The sequence below is a fragment of the Haliotis rufescens genome, unplaced genomic scaffold (genome assembly GCF_023055435.1).
Source record: "Haliotis rufescens isolate VD_foot unplaced genomic scaffold, xgHalRufe1.0.p SCAF_12, whole genome shotgun sequence".
Taxonomy (NCBI): domain Eukaryota; kingdom Metazoa; phylum Mollusca; class Gastropoda; order Lepetellida; family Haliotidae; genus Haliotis; species Haliotis rufescens.
This window is the reverse complement of record NW_025963802.1, coordinates 1,837,752-1,854,551: the sequence shown is the minus strand read 5'-3', so window position 1 is coordinate 1,854,551 and position 16,800 is coordinate 1,837,752. Positions and strand designations below refer to the sequence as shown.

The window sequence follows — 16,800 nt, the reverse complement described above, 5'->3', positions numbered from 1 at the left end:
CAAGCAAACATTGTCTGTCAAGAGAATAAACACAATAATGCCCCTTTCAACAGTATTTCAGTTATAGCCCACCATGTCAGCTTAATGAAGGAGATGTTTACCAGTCTGGTGAAACCTCAAAAGCACTGGTATTGAACGGACAAACCTAGAACTTATTCAGGGCGATTCATATGTGGCTGTAACTGTCCAACAGTCAGGGTGACCTCTTGATTATGGAGCTTTCAAAGGGTCAATTTCCATAACTCTTGTGATGGAATTCAATTAAGACCTGTTTATAAACATTTTATGCCCTTTTTGTTAAGTGAGTGAGTGAGTATGGTTTTACGTCGCTTTTAACAATATTCCTGCAATATCACGATGGGGGACACCAGAAATGGGCTTCACACATTGTACCCATGTGGGGAATTGAACCCAGGTCTTCAGTATGATAAGCGAATGCTTTAACCACTAGGCTACCCGACCGCACCTTTTTGTTAAGTGTAAAACTCACCATAAGAAAGACATAGTTATGCATATTCATGGGAATTCAATTAGTTGTACCGTAATTGTACTTTTTTCATTTCGGAAAAAATAAAACAAGAGTACCAAGGAATCCACCAAGTGCTCTTGATCGGTGACAACACAACACAGGGCATGTAAGTAAATTAATATACACATCAGTGACCTTGCCCAAGAACACACACAAAACAAACAAAAGTCTTGTGGTTGGAATTAAAAGTCCACATTTTCAACAGGCCCCCTGACTGTCAAAGGGGAATAACTCTGCAGAGCGACATGCACAACGCTTCAGATGACCTGTGATCCACCTCATCCTATATGTAATATTGACATTCTCCTAACCACCTGTGCCCCAACCCCTCCTCCTGCATGTAATATTGACATCCTCCTCACCACCTGTGTCCCACCCCCTCCTCCTGCATGTAATATTGACATCCTCCTCACCACCTGTGATCCACCCCCTCCTATATGTAATATTGACATCCTCCTCACTACCTGTGCCCCACCCCCTCCTATATGTAATATTGACATCCTCCTCACCACCTGTGATCCACCCCCTCCTATATGTAATATTGACATCCTCCTCACCACCTGTGTCCCCCTCCCCCTATATGTAATATTGACATCCTCCTCACCACCTGTGTCCCACCCCCTCCTATATGTAATATTGACATCCTCCTCACCACCTGTGTCCCACCCCCTCCTATATGTAATATTGACATCCTCCTCACCACTTGTGTCCCACCCCCTCCTATATGTAATATTGACATCCTCCTCACCACCTGTGATCCACCCCCTCCTATATGTAATACTGACATCCTCCTCACCACCTGTGATCCACCCCCTCCTATATGTAATATTGACATTCACCTCATCCCCTGTGTCTCACACCCCCTCCTATATGTAATATTGACATCCTCCTCACCACCTGTGCCCCACCCCCTCCTATATGTAATATTGACATCCTCCTCACCACCTGTGTCCCACCCCCTCCTATATGTAATATTGACATCCTCCTCACCACCTGTGATCCACCCCCTCCTATATGTAATATTGACATCCTCCTCACCGCCTGTGTCCCACCCCTCCTATATGTAATAATGACATCCTCCTCACCACCTGTGTCCCACCCCCTCCTGTATGTAATATTGACATCCTCCTCACCACCTGTGTCCCACCCCCTCCTATATGTAATATTGACATCCTCCTCACCGCCTGTATCCCACCCCTCCTATATGTAATAATGACATCCTCCTCACCACCTGTGTCCCACCCCCTCCTATATGTAATATTGACATCCTCCTCACCACCTGTGATCCACCCCCTCCTATATGTAATATTGACATTCACCTCATCCCCTGTGTCTCACACCCCCTCCTATATGTAATATTGACATCCTCCTCACCACCTGTGTCCCACTCCCTCCTATATGTAATATTGACATCCTCCTCACCACCTGTGTCCCACCCCCTCCTCCTATATGTAATATTGACATCCTCCTCACCACCTGTGTCCCACCCCCTCCTATATGTAATATTGACATCCTCCTCACCACCTGTGTCCCACCCCCTCCTATATGTAATATTGACATTCACCTCATCCCCTGTGTCTCACACCCCCTCCTATATGTAATATTGACATCCTCCTCACCACCTGTGTCCCACCCCCTCCTATATGTAATATTGACATTCACCTCATCCCCTGTGTCTCACACCCCCTCCTATATGTAATATTGACATCCTCCTCACCACCTGTGTCCCACCCCCTCCTATATGTAATATTGACATCCTCCTCACCACCTGTGCCCCACCCCCTCCTATATGTAATATTGACATCCTCCTCACCACCTGTGCCCCACCCCATCCTATATGTAATATTGACATCCTCCTCACCACCTGTGCCCCACCCCCTCCTATATGTAATATTGACATTCACCTCATCCCCTGTGTCTCACACCCCCTCCTATATGTAATATTGACATCCTCCTCACCACCTGTGCCCCACCCCCTCCTATATGTAATATTGACATCCTCCTCACCACCTGTGCCCCACCCCCTCCTATATGTAATATTGACATCCTCCTCACCACCTGTGCCCCACCCCCTCCTCCTATATGTAATATTGACATCCTCCTCACCACCTGTGTCCCACCCCCTCCTATATGTAATATTGACATCCTCCTCACCACCTGTGCCCCACCCCCTGCTCCTATATGTAATATTGACATCCTCCTCACCACCTGTGTCCCACCCCCTCCTGTATGTAATATTGACATCCTCCTCACCACCTGTGTCCCACCCCCTCCTATATGTAATATTGACATCCTCCTCACCGCCTGTATCCCACCCCTCCTATATGTAATAATGACATCCTCCTCACCACCTGTGTCCCACCCCCTCCTATATGTAATATTGACATCCTCCTCACCACCTGTGATCCACCCCCTCCTATATGTAATATTGACATTCACCTCATCCCCTGTGTCTCACACCCCCTCCTATATGTAATATTGACATCCTCCTCACCACCTGTGTCCCACTCCCTCCTATATGTAATATTGACATCCTCCTCACCACCTGTGTCCCACCCCCTCCTCCTATATGTAATATTGACATCCTCCTCACCACCTGTGTCCCACCCCCTCCTATATGTAATATTGACATCCTCCTCACCACCTGTGTCCCACCCCCTCCTATATGTAATATTGACATTCACCTCATCCCCTGTGTCTCACACCCCCTCCTATATGTAATATTGACATCCTCCTCACCACCTGTGTCCCACCCCCTCCTATATGTAATATTGACATTCACCTCATCCCCTGTGTCTCACACCCCCTCCTATATGTAATATTGACATCCTCCTCACCACCTGTGTCCCACCCCCTCCTATATGTAATATTGACATCCTCCTCACCACCTGTGCCCCACCCCCTCCTATATGTAATATTGACATCCTCCTCACCACCTGTGCCCCACCCCCTCCTATATGTAATATTGACATCCTCCTCACCACCTGTGCCCCACCCCCTCCTATATGTAATATTGACATTCACCTCATCCCCTGTGTCTCACACCCCCTCCTATATGTAATATTGACATCCTCCTCACCACCTGTGCCCCACCCCCTCCTATATGTAATATTGACATCCTCCTCACCACCTGTGCCCCACCCCCTCCTCCTATATGTAATATTGACATCCTCCTCACTACCTGTGTCCCACCCCCTCCTATATGTAATATTGACATCCTCCTCACCACCTGTGCCCCACCCCCTCCTCCTATATGTAATATTGACATCCTCCTCACCACCTGTGTCCCACCCCCTCCTATATGTAATATTGACATCCTCCTCACCACCTGTGTCCCACCCCCTCCTATATGTAATATTGACATCCTCCTCACCACCTGTGCCCCACCCCCTCCTCCTATATGTAATATTGACATCCTCATCACCACATGTGCCCAACCCCCTCCCATAATTAATACTGACATCCTAAAAATCCTAACACTTAAACACCATGCGATCCAATATAGCACGCAGTTACTTCCCTTTACATGCACACTGAATTACTGCACATCTCCATCTTGTGTTATGGTCATGGCGGTAATAGGAGTTTGTATGCTTCTTTTTGTAGGGAGGCCCTTTCCCAGGTTGATGGTACACAACTGTTTATTTGGTTACATACTAGTGGTGTAACGATACGGCGATACAGTATTTTATCCCGATGCACAGCCCACGATACGATGCATCGATTTGGAAAGCATGTATCACGATACATACGACATTTTCATAACACAGTTTTATTTACCGTATTTTCTTGAGTATAGTGCACACTTTTTTTCCAAAAAGACACAGCTGTGTAGAACGGGGTGCGCATTATACACAAATTAATGTTTTTTCTCCCATGGAAAGACATTACCGTGAGCACGTAACACCGGAAAGACCATGTCAACAAATCCACACTGAAGTTCACAAATTATTCATGTAATTACACTGTCTGGCTATAAAAAGTGTTCTTTGTATGTCTGGACTTATGTTTGTAACTTATTTCATTAATTTTATTCAAAATTCCTTTTAATACTGTTTTAATTAATTTCGGCGAAATTGTGTGTGAAGCGATCGGAAGATCGCCCAACTCACCGTTATTAACCGCTAACCGCAGATTACCGCTATTGATGCCTTGAAACGAACTTTAGTTGACAGAGAATGGATACATATATCATAAATGCCATACTTTGATTCGTTAAAAGTCATATTTGTGTTTGTTGGACGATTCTATGTCAGCACGTAATACTCGCGATCACGTGCACAGGAGCCTTGACGGTGACTGGTCAGACTGGTTCCATGTAAAAAATAATACCCGGCAATAGCGATCAGCTGCTTCGCTTAGGGTTATTATTATTTTAAATATGTTTAGTAAAAGCTGCATCTAAATTAACAAGATATTGGAATATATTATTCCTGATAAAAAAAATAGTTTCAGATACAACTTTTGCCGATCCTTGCATTAAAATCCTGTAAAGTTATATCATTGGGTGTGACTTGACCGAATCACCGGTAGATTCCAAGAAAACGTGTGGACAGCTGATTGCTGTGTCAGGCTTAGTTTACGAGAAAATACACAAGGTAATCTTAATCCCTGGATATAAAACAATGCCTAGCTGAACAAAAAATACAATTTAAACGGTAAATCAACATGTCTGGTGATTTTTTATCTCAAATTTCGAATTTGTACTGACAAAGTTTCTCATCACCCGTTCGTTTGCCGGTCTTCGCTGAAGGGGTACGGTGTAATTTCTTTCTGCGCATAATATTCAAATTTCTTTTTTTCCAAAATATTGAACCCGCTAGAGGGGGGTGCGCATTATACCTGAGTGCGCACTATACTCAAGAAAATACATGAAATACGTTTAACAGTTTCAAAGCCAGTCTGTTGTTTCAGTAAAACATACTGTATTGCTTACAATTTGCTGTGACAGTAAATAAACACCTTATATCTTCTTCAACTGTACTTGTCACATCTTTTAGAGAGCAGAAAGACATCAACTTGGCTTAGCTTGTACCAGTAAACACTGTATCGTGATACGTATCGTATCGCGACCCCTGTATCGCGATACGTATCGTATCGCGATCCTCCCGTAGCGTTACACCTCTATTACATACTAGTTTGAACAAGCAAAATAAATACTGGTACCACTGCCCGCCCGCACTATATTTTCAAAAGTCATAGCCTGAGGACCAATTCTTTATTGTTTTCAGCCTTACAATATTTCAGCTGTATGGCAGCAGCGTGCAAATATTGAAGTTTGATCTTCATCTTGTGTTGACTGGCAAGAAGTGTTTTAAAGGACCCCTGTAACAGGGAGGACTGAATGTGTGTTGTGTAACAGTCAGCAACATTCCAGCTGTATCACAGCAGTCTGTACATACTGTAAATCATGAAATCATTGCCAACATGAGACTTATGAGAAAAGTGGGCGTGTCAGTGGTTCGCATTAGTACAGTGACACATTTGTATCTGAACCTACTGCAGTTTGTTGTCATGTCAGGTCCACATGCTGGAAACAATGATACATATCACAGAACAAAGCCTACAGTAAACAATGTTTGTTTGTTTGTTAATTGTTTAACGCTGCACTCTGCAATATTCCAGCCATATGACGGTGGTCTGTAAATAATCGTGTCTGGCCAGACAATCAAGTGATTGACATCATGAGCATCGATCCAGGCAATTGGGATACGATGACATGCATCAACCAAGTCAGTGAGCCTGACAACCCGATCCCATTAGTAGCCTCTTACAACAAGCATAGTCATATTTTATGGCAAACATGGGTTGCTGAAGGCCTATTCTACCCCAGATCTCCACAGATCTTCACAGGTCACAGTAAACAATGTAAATATAGCAATAAACTTAGTGTCTCTCTCTGATGATGGTTTGTTTACAATTAGATCAAGAATGTATGACAGTAGCTGACTGCCTCTTCTGTCCTTGCAAAACCTTGTTAAATATTCTCATAAAGATAGACAAACTACTCCTCATTCACATGGGAAACTGGATACAGAATACTGACTATTTATGTCAAAGATCACGCTGTCTAACAACACTTGGAACCTTCAAAATCTTCATGGGTTGATCCTAGAGTTGTAAAGATTCACCGATACCTATATCATCAATACTTAGGTACTGACGATACTTGAATTGTCTGTTTGTGAGATTGTTATACGTTTAAGATGGAACAGGAGCTGATAGGGTTATCTCTTGTAATGGCAGAAGTAGCATAGTTCAACTTGTTAGAATGATAGAGGATGTGCCCAGTAACTATTACTTTTAATAACCATCCCTTCATTTAGAACTGTTTTTTGTTGTTGTGATAATAATAAATAAATGTGTGAAGCAAGAGGATTTAGAGTTGTATTTCTGTGATTTCATCATTTCTGACTATTTGTTCAGGTGTAACGTGATACCAGTGGTATTGTCAATCCCCGTGACATCGTGATCAGATGGTCTTGACTGGGCGCTGCCATTTTGTTTGAAGCAATTACAAGTGATGTGAGAGGTGGAATTTTATTGGTCAATAGGTGGGAAATAGAAGGGACTTAACTAGTTACAGCAACTGGTGATCGAGCCTGGAAATTCCAACCTAGTTCAAGGTTGGAAACTGGACTCTTAAAGTCAGTTAACACCCTTGACTCGGGAAGATGGTCTTGAGCAGGCACACAAAGCTTGAGCAATGATCACTGTCATTGGTCTCACCAGTGCTTGCCTGGCCTAGTACAGAATACAGACAATGACCTACCTGTAGGTTAGCCAGCACAGACTTGATTTGGTCAACAATTGATGACTGCATGTTGCCAAGCAACTCGGCGAGGTTGGTGCTGCCGTCCTGTTTTCCTACCAGACGGGGCGCGGCCAGACTCTGGCGGATATCTGTCAGACAATCTGGAACAAGATGTCCTGGGGTAGAAGGGGTGCTTCTGCTTAGCTCACTTTGGGTTGTGTTATCCAGGGGTATTATTTTTGGAGCAGGGTTAGCTGGTCCCAATAAGTTGGATGTAAAAAGCTGAATGTTATCAATAGATGGTCATTTAAATAAATTGGTGCTACGGCGCAGCATATTTCCCAAAGGATCTGGATCTGATAGGGTATTACAGAGGGTATTATAGAGGATAGTGCAGAGGGTATTATAGAAGAGAGGACAGAGGGTATCATAAAGGGTAGAAAAGAGGGTATCATAAAGAATATTGAGAGGGTATTATGAAGGATAGTACAGAGGGTATTACAGAAGGTAGTACAGAGGGCATAATAAAGAATATTGCAGAAAGTATTATAAAGAATATTGAGAGGGTATCATAAAGGATAGTACAGAAGGTATCATAAAGGGTCGTACAGAGGGAATTATAAAGAGTAGTACAGATGGTATTATAAAGAGTAGTACAGAGGGTATTATAGAAGGTTGTACAGAGGGTATTATAAGGAATCTTGCAGAAAGTATTATAAAGAATATTGAGAGGGTATCATAAAGAGTAGTACAGAGGGTATCATAAAGAGTAGTACAGTGGGTATCATAGAGAGTAGTACAGTGGGTATCATAAAGAGTAGTACAGAGGGTTTCATAAAGAGTAGTACAGAGGGTTTCATAAAGAGTAGTACAGTGGGTATCATAAAGAGTAGTACAGTGGGTATTATAGAAAGTTGTACAAAGGGTAATATAAAGAATCTTGCAGAGGGTATCATAAAGAATAGTACAGATGGTATTATAAAGAATATTGCAGAGGGCATTATAAAGAATATTGCAGAAAGTATTATAAAGGATATTGAGAGGGTATCATAAAGAGTAGTACAGAGGGTATTAAAGAAGGTAGTACAGGGGGTATTATAAAGAATATTGCAGAGGGTATTATAGAGGATATTGCAGAGGGCATTATAAAGAATTTTGATTCACCAGCAGGAAATCTAGATTATTAGGATGATGACTCTTGCAGCTGATTCCATCAGTACATGTGCACTCAATGTTCTACTATTTCTGCATTAATCCCTGTCTCCACATTACAGGTATTCTTATTTCCCCACTAGAATGGTGTGGCCACATTGTGAAGGACTGTACCTGAGAAGTGTTGTTTCAGGGCCTGGAGATAGTGTGCGACTCTGTCCTTAGCAGCCCGAGACACGATTTCCGTCCCTGCCCTGGTGATGAATACAAACATGGTCACATATCCTAGTCCACACAATACATGCATCAGAATACTTCTCACAATAACTGTAATACGTCACTTAGGTGGACTATTTCTATATAAATGACCATGCTCAGCCATCACATTAGGGACAACCATTCATTTTTCAGGGGATGGGGGATTTTGGTTTGAGATCGGCAATTTGTCTACTGTTCAGAAGCTCAATTATTTTTCCCAACATAAACAGGTGCTAAATTATGTGTTGTGAATTGAATCGATAAGAATAATATACTGTATTTTTTGGACACTTCAACATAATCTGCAAGAAAAAGGCTTATTATATTTATTCCTACGAGGCAAAGCATATGTAATAGTTTTTCAGTAAGACTTGATTATTTTTTTAGAGAAAATGAATTACTACTATTTATGGTATACCTTAATATTTGAATATTGCAAGTATGTACAAATGTATCTGATTTTACTATCACAAAACAGGCTAAAAATAAAGATTTGAAAATCATCATGTATTGACTATTGACTGCAATAGCCAAGGACATGGGCAAAGGGAGGCAACTCTCACCTTGAAAAGTCGGTGTCTGGTAAGAGCTTGTTCATGGCCTGAAGTCGACGGTGGAATCGGTCAAGGGCTCGGACAAGGATTGTGTTGTCCCCAGTCTCTTTCTGTATTGATACAACACATACTTCAGTGTAATGGTGAATGCACTGTCTCTGCTTGCTGTGTAAGGTGTGGCCTTAAGATGCAACATAAATGTAAAGTTGGTCTGTTATTTAACGCCGCACTCAGCATATTACAGCTGTTTGCTGTTTGGCCGTGACCTATAAATAATCCATTCTGGACCACACAATCCAGTGATCGATATTATGAGCATGATCCACAGGTACGATGACACACAATCAACCAAGCCCCTGAGCGTGACGACTCGATCTATGTGATTGTCTAGTGGTGTATGCAACATCTATGTAGTGGTGTATGCAGCATCTGTGTAGTGGTGTATGCAGCATCTATGTAGTGGTGTATGCAGCATCTGTGTAGAGGTGTATGCAACATCTATGGAGTTGTGTATGCAGCATCTATGTAGTGGTGTATTCAGCATCTGTGTAGTGGTGTATGCAGCATCAATGTAGTGGTGTATGCCACATCTATGTAGTGGTGTATTCAGCATCTATGTAGTGGTGTATTCAGCATCTGTGTAGTGGTGTATGCAGCATCTGTGTTGTGGTGTATGCCACATCTGTGTAGTGGTGTATGCAGCATCTGTGTAGTGGTGTATGCAGCATCTATGTAGTAGTGTATGTAGCATCTGTGTAGTGGTGTATGTAGCATCTGTGTAGTGGTGTATGTAGCATCTGTGTAGTGGTGTATGCAGCATCTATGTAGTGGTGTATGCAGCATCTGTGTAGCGGTGTATGCAGCATCTATGTAGCGGTGTATGCAGCATCTATGTAGTGGTGTATGCAGCATCTATGTAGTTGTGTATGCAACATCTATGTAGTGGTGTAGGCAATATCTATGTAGCGGTGTATGCAGCATCTATGTAGTGGTGTATGCAGCATCTGTGTAGTGGTGTATGCAGCATCTATGTAGTGGTGTATGCAGCATCTGTGTAGTGGTGTATGCAGCATCTATGTAGTGGTGTATGCAGCATCTGTGTAGTGGTGTATGCAGCATCTGTGTAGTGGTGTATGCAACATCTATGTAGTGGTGTATGCAGCATCTATGTAGTGGTGTATGCAGCATCTGTGTAGTGGTGTATGCAGCATCTATGTAGTGGTGTATGCAGCATCTGTGTAGTGGTGTATGCAGCATTTATGTAGTGGTGTATGCAGCATCTATGTAGTAGTGTATGCAGCATCTGTGTAGAGGTGTATGCAGCATCTGTGTAGAGGTGTATGCAGCATCTATGTAGTGGTGTATGCAGCATCTATGTAGTGGTGTATGCAGCATCTGTGTAGTGGTGTATGCAGCATCTATGTAGTTGTGTATGCAGCATCTATGTAGTGGTGCATGCAGCATCTTTGTAGTGGTGTATGCAACATCTATGTAGTGGTGTATGCCACATCTATGTAGTGGTGTATGCAGCATCTATGTAGTGGTGTATGCAGCATCTATATAGTGGTGTATGCAGCATCTATGTAGTGGAGTATGCAGCATCTGTGTAGTGGTGTATGCAGCATCTGTGTAGTGGTGTATGCAGCATCTATGTAGTGGTGTATGCAGCATCTATGTAGTGGTGTATGCAGCATCTGTGTAGTGGTGTATGCAGCATCTATGTAGTTGTGTATGCAGCATTTATGTAGTGGTGCATGCAGCATCTGTGTAGTGGTGTATGCAACATCTATGTAGTGGTGTATGCCACATCTATGTAGTGGTGTATGCAGCATCTATGTAGTGGTGTATGCAGCATCTATGTAGTGGTGTATGCAGCATCTATGTAGTGGTGTATGCAGCATCTATGTAGTGGTGTATGCAGCATCTGTGTAGTGGTGTATGCAGCATCTATGTAGTGGTGTATGCAGCATCTGTGTAGTGGAGTATGCAGCATCTGTGTAGTGGTGTATGCAGCATCTGTGTAGTGGTGTATGCAGCATCTATGTAGTGGTGTATGCAGCATCTATGTAGTGGTGTATGCAGCATCTGTGTAGTGGTGTATGCAGCATCTGTGTAGTGGTGTATGCAGCATCTATGTAGTGGTGTATGCAGCATCTGTGTAGTGGTGTATGCAGCATCTATGTAGTGGTGTATGCAGCATCTGTGTAGTGGTGTATGCAGCATCTATGTAGTGGTGTATGCAGCATCTGTGTAGTGGTGTATGCAGCATCTGTGTAGTGGTGTATGCAGCATTTATGTAGTGGTGTATGCAGCATCTATGTAGTGGTGTATGATGCATCTATGTAGTGGTTTATGAAGCATCTGTGTAGTGGTGTACCAACAGTAGAAACTGTGTATGCTTGAACTAATGCCTCGGAACAAAACTCTCAACACATACCTCGAGCTGCACCCGGTTCTGGACGTAGGCAAAATATTGCTCCATCAGCTCATTGACAAAGTTCACCAACTTCTTCAGGGCGATTGTGTCAAAGTTCTCACTGTGGGAGAAGAAATAGGAATGTTACCAATTACTTCACTGCGGAGGCATCCTCTTCCTCCTCATCACCATCCACTAACAGGCTGTTCCTCATGTTTTTGTAACTGTGTAAGGTACTACAGAGTCAATGATCATAAACAAATGGTTTTGTTATTTCCCAGGGGACCATAGGTAGATCAAGCCATTGACTCCAGGGGATTTTTTTAAGGTAAAGGTCGGTACACATGCATTATACCAGACACCTATCCGCCATATTTGTTTGATGCTACTAATAAAGCAGCACATGTATTTTGTATCTACTTTGGTAATTAAACATTTCATTTACTTACGAAAGCATTTAATTACAGCTGTTGAGTGGGTGGATAGCCCCCTGAACCACCTGTTATTTTAGCGAGGTGACAAAAATGCTGTCTCAAAAACTTAGAAACCATTACTAAGGAATGAGCTTGATGCAGATATAGTGTATTCTTGCCCAAAGGTCTAGACCCCAAAGGACTATTGGTAGGTCAAGGTCCGGATCCCAGGGGAATTTTGGTAGGTCAAGGTCTAGATCCCAGGGGACAACTGGCAGGTCAAGGACTAGATCCCAGGGGACTATTGGTAGGTCAAGGTCTAGATCCCAGGGGACTATTGGTAGGTCAAGGTCCAGATCCCAGGGGAATTTTGGTAGGTCAAGGACTAGATCCCAGGGGACTATTGGTAGGTCAAGGTCTAGATCCCAGGGGACTATTGGTAGGTCAAGGTCTAGATCCCAGGGGACTATTGGTAGGTCAAGGTCTAGATCCAAGGGGACTATTGGTAGGTCAAGGTCTAGATCCCAGGGGACTATTGGTAGGTCAAGGTCTAGATCCCAGGGGACTATTGGTAGGTCAAGGTCTAGATCCAAGGGGACTATTGGTAGGTCAAGGTCTAGATCCCAGGGGACTATTGGTAGGTCAAGGTCTAGATCCCAGGGGACTATTGGTAGGTCAAGGTCTAGATCCCAGGGGACTATTGGTAGGTCAAGGTCTAGATCCCAGGGGACTATTGGTAGGTCAAGATCTAGATCCCAGGGGACTATTGGTAGGTCAAGGACTAGATCCCAGGGGACTATTGGTAGGTCAAGGTCTAGATCCCAGGGGACTATTGGTAGGTAAAGGTCTTGACCCAGGGGACTATTGGTCTTGGCCGAGACCAGTGAATGCATAACACCATGTTTCACCACATGACCCTGTCTTAGTCTATGTCAAAAGTTGTGATATATAACACTACATCACTTAGTGGAACCGGGCCCAGACTCATCCCTTCTTTGGTGCCTTGAATGAGGACTACACTGATCCTACAATCTACAGGGAACTGGACCTATAGTTACAGGGAACTGGTCCTACAGTCTACAGGGAACTGGTCCTCCTACAATCTACAGAGAACTGGTCCTACAGTCTACAGGGAACCGGTCCTACAGTCTACAGGGAACTGGTCCTCCTACAATCTACAGAGAACTGGTCCTACAGTCTACAGGGAACTGGTCCTACAGTCTACAGGGAACTGGTCCTACAGTCTACAGGGAACTGGTCCTACAGTCTACAGGGAACTGGACCTATAGTTACAGGGAACTGGTCCTACAGTCTACAAGGAACTGGTCCTACAGTCTACAGGGAACCGGTCCTACAGTCTACAGGGAACTGGTCCTCCTACAATCTACAGAGAACTGGTCCTACAGTCTACAGGGAACTGGTCCTACAGTCTACAGGGAACTGGTCCTACAGTCTACAGGGAACTGGTCCTACAGTCTACAGGGAACTGGTCCTACAGTTACAGGGAACTGGTCCTACAGTCTACAGGGAACTGGTCCTACAGTCTACAGAGAACTGGTCCTACAGTCTACAGGGAACTGGTCCTACAGTCTACAGGGAACTGGACCTACAGTCTACAGAGAACTGGTCCTACAGTCTACAGAGAACTGGTCCTACAGTCTACAGGGAACTGGTCCTACAGTCTACAGGGAACTGGTCCTACAGTCTACAGGGAACTGGTCCTACAGTCTACAGGGAACCAGTCCTACAGTCTACAGGGAACTGGTCCTACAGTCTACAGGGAACTGGTCCTACAGTTACAGGGAACTGGTCCTACAGTTACAGGGAACTGGTCCTACAGTCTACAGGGAACTGGTCCTACAGTCTACAGGGAACTGGTCCTACAGTCTACAGGGAACTGGTCCTACAATCTACAGGGAACTGGTCCTACAGTCTACAGGGAACTGGTCCTACAGTCTACAGGGAACTGGTCCTACAATCTACAGGGAACTGGTCCTACAGTCTACAGGGAACTGGACCTACAGGGAACTGGTCCTACAGTCTACAGGGAACCAGTCCTACAGTCTACAGGGAACTGGTCCTACAGTCTACAGGGAACTGGTCCTACAGTCTACAGGGAACTGGTCCTACAGTCTACAGGGAACTGGTCCTACAGTCTACAGAGAACTGGTCCTACAATCTACAGAGAACTGGTCCTACAGTCTACAGAGAACTGGTCCTACAGTCTACAGGGAACTGGACCTACAGTCTACAGGGAACTGGTCCTACAGTCTACAGAGAACTGGTCCTACAGTCTACAGGGAACTGGTCCTACAGTCTACAGGGAACTGGACCTATAGTTACAGGGAACTGGTCCTACAGTCTACAGGGAACTGGTCCTACAGTCTACAGGGAACTGGTCCTACAGTCTACAGGGAACTGGACCTATAGTTACAGGGAACTGGTCCTACAGTCTACAAGGAACTGGACCTACAGTCTACAGAGAACTGGTCCTACAGTCTACAGGGAACTGGTCCTACAGTCTACAAGGAACTGGTCCTACAGTTACAGGGAACTGGTCCTACAGTCTACAGGGAACTGGTCCTACAGTCTACAGAGAACTGGTCCTACAGTCTACAGGGAACTGGTCCTACAGTTACAGGGAACTGGACCTACAGTCTACAGAGAACTGGTCCTACAGTCTACAGGGAACCAGTCCTACAGTCTACAGGGAACTGGTCCTACAGTCTACAGGGAACTGGTCCTACAGTTACAGGGAACTGGTCCTACAGTTACAGGGAACTGGTCCTACAGTCTACAGGGAACTGGTCCTACAGTCTACAGGGAACTGGTCCTACAGTCTACAGGGAACTGGTCCTACAATCTACAGGGAACTGGTCCTACAGTCTACAGGGAACTGGTCCTACAGTCTACAGGGAACTGGTTCTACAGTCTACAGGGAACTGGTCCTACAGTCTACAGGGAACTGGTCCTACAGTCTACAGGGAACTGGACCTACAGGGAACTGGTCCTACAGTCTACAGGGAACCAGTCCTACAGTCTACAGGGAACTGGTCCTACAGTCTACAGGGAACTGGTCCTACAGTCTACAGGGAACTGGTCCTACAGTCTACAGAGAACTGGTCCTACAATCTACAGAGAACTGGTCCTACAGTCTACAGGGAACTGGTCCTACAGTCTACAGGGAACTGGTCCTACAGTCTACAGAGAACTGGTCCTACAGTCTACAGGGAACTGGTCCTACAGGGAACTGGTCCTACAGTCTACAGGGAACTGGTCCTACAATCTACAGGGAACTGGTCCTACAGTCTACAGGGAACTGGACCTACAGTTACAGGGAACTGGTCCTACAGTCTACAGAGAACTGGTCCTACAGTCTACAGGGAACTGGTCCTCCTACAGTCTACAGGGAACTGGTCCTACAGTCTACAGAGAACTGGTCCTACAATCTACAGAGAACTGGTCCTACAGTCTACAGAGAACTGGTCCTACAGTCTACAGGGAACCAGTCCTACAGTCTACAGGGAACTGGACCTACAGTCTACAGGGAACTGGTCCTACAGTCTACAGGGAACCAGTCCTACAGTCTACAGGGAACTGGTCCTACAGTCTACAGGGAACTGGTCCTACAGTTACAGGGAACTGGTCCTACAGTTACAGGGAACTGGTCCTACAGTCTACAGGGAACTGGTCCTACAGTCTACAGGGAACTGGTCCTACAGTCTACAGGGAACTGGTCCTACAATCTACAGGGAACCGGTCCTACAGTCTACAGGGAACTGGTCCTACAGTCTACAGGGAACTGGTCCTACAGTCTACAGGGAACTGGACCTATAGTCTACAGGGAACTGGTCCTACAGTCTACAGGGAACTGGACCTACAGGGAACTGGTCCTACAGTCTACAGGGAACCAGTCCTACAGTCTACAGGGAACTGGTCCTACAGTCTACAGGGAACTGGTCCTACAGTCTACAGGGAACTGGACCTACAGGGAACTGGTCCTACAGTCTACAGGGAACCAGTCCTACAGTCTACAGGGAACTGGTCCTACAGTCTACAGGGAACTGGTCCTACAGTCTACAGAGAACTGGTCCTACAATCTACAGAGAACTGGTCCTACAGTCTACAGAGAACTGGTCCTACAGTCTACAGAGAACTGGTCCTACAGTCTACAGGGAACTGGTCCTACAGTCTACAGGGAACTGGTCCTACAGTCTACAGGGAACTGGTCCTACAGTCTACAGAGAACTGGTCCTACAGTCTACAGGGAACTGGTCCTACAGTCTACAGGGAACTGGTCCTACAGTCTACAGGGAACTGGTCCTACAGTCTACAGAGAACTGGACCTACAGGGAACTGGACCTACAGGGAACTGGTCCTACAGTCTACAGAGAACTGGTCCTACAGTCTACAGGGAACTGGTCCTACAGTTACAGGGAACTGGTCCTACAGTCTACAGGGAACTGGTCCTACAGTCTACAGGGAACTGGTCCTACAGTCTACAGAGAACTGGTCCTACAATCTACAGAGAACTGGTCCTACAGTCTACAGAGAACTGGTCCTACAGTCTACAGGGAACTGGTCCTACAGTCTACAGGGAACTGGTCCTACAGTCTACAGGGAACTGGTCCTACAGTCTACAGAGAACTGGTCCTACAGTCTACAGAGAACTGGTCCTACAGTAACAGGGAACTGGACCTACAGGGACACCCTTTGATCACCTG

At 44.9% G+C, this 16,800-nt stretch overlaps 1 protein-coding gene across 1 annotated transcript in view; it reads right to left on the bottom strand.

The window, feature by feature from the left end:
- The window catches only part of LOC124111737 (vacuolar protein sorting-associated protein 51 homolog), a 53,072-nt gene that overhangs the window by 27,441 nt on the left and 8,831 nt on the right, over window positions 1–16,800 (bottom strand). Inside the window, exons 9-12 of the mRNA XM_046471527.2 lie at window positions 11,685–11,784; window positions 9,257–9,357; window positions 8,610–8,689; window positions 7,302–7,444 (exon numbers count right to left, since the gene is read on the bottom strand). Coding sequence (XP_046327483.1) covers window positions 7,302–7,444; window positions 8,610–8,689; window positions 9,257–9,357; window positions 11,685–11,784 — 424 coding nt within the window. The remainder of the gene's footprint in view (window positions 1–7,301; window positions 7,445–8,609; window positions 8,690–9,256; window positions 9,358–11,684; window positions 11,785–16,800) is intronic.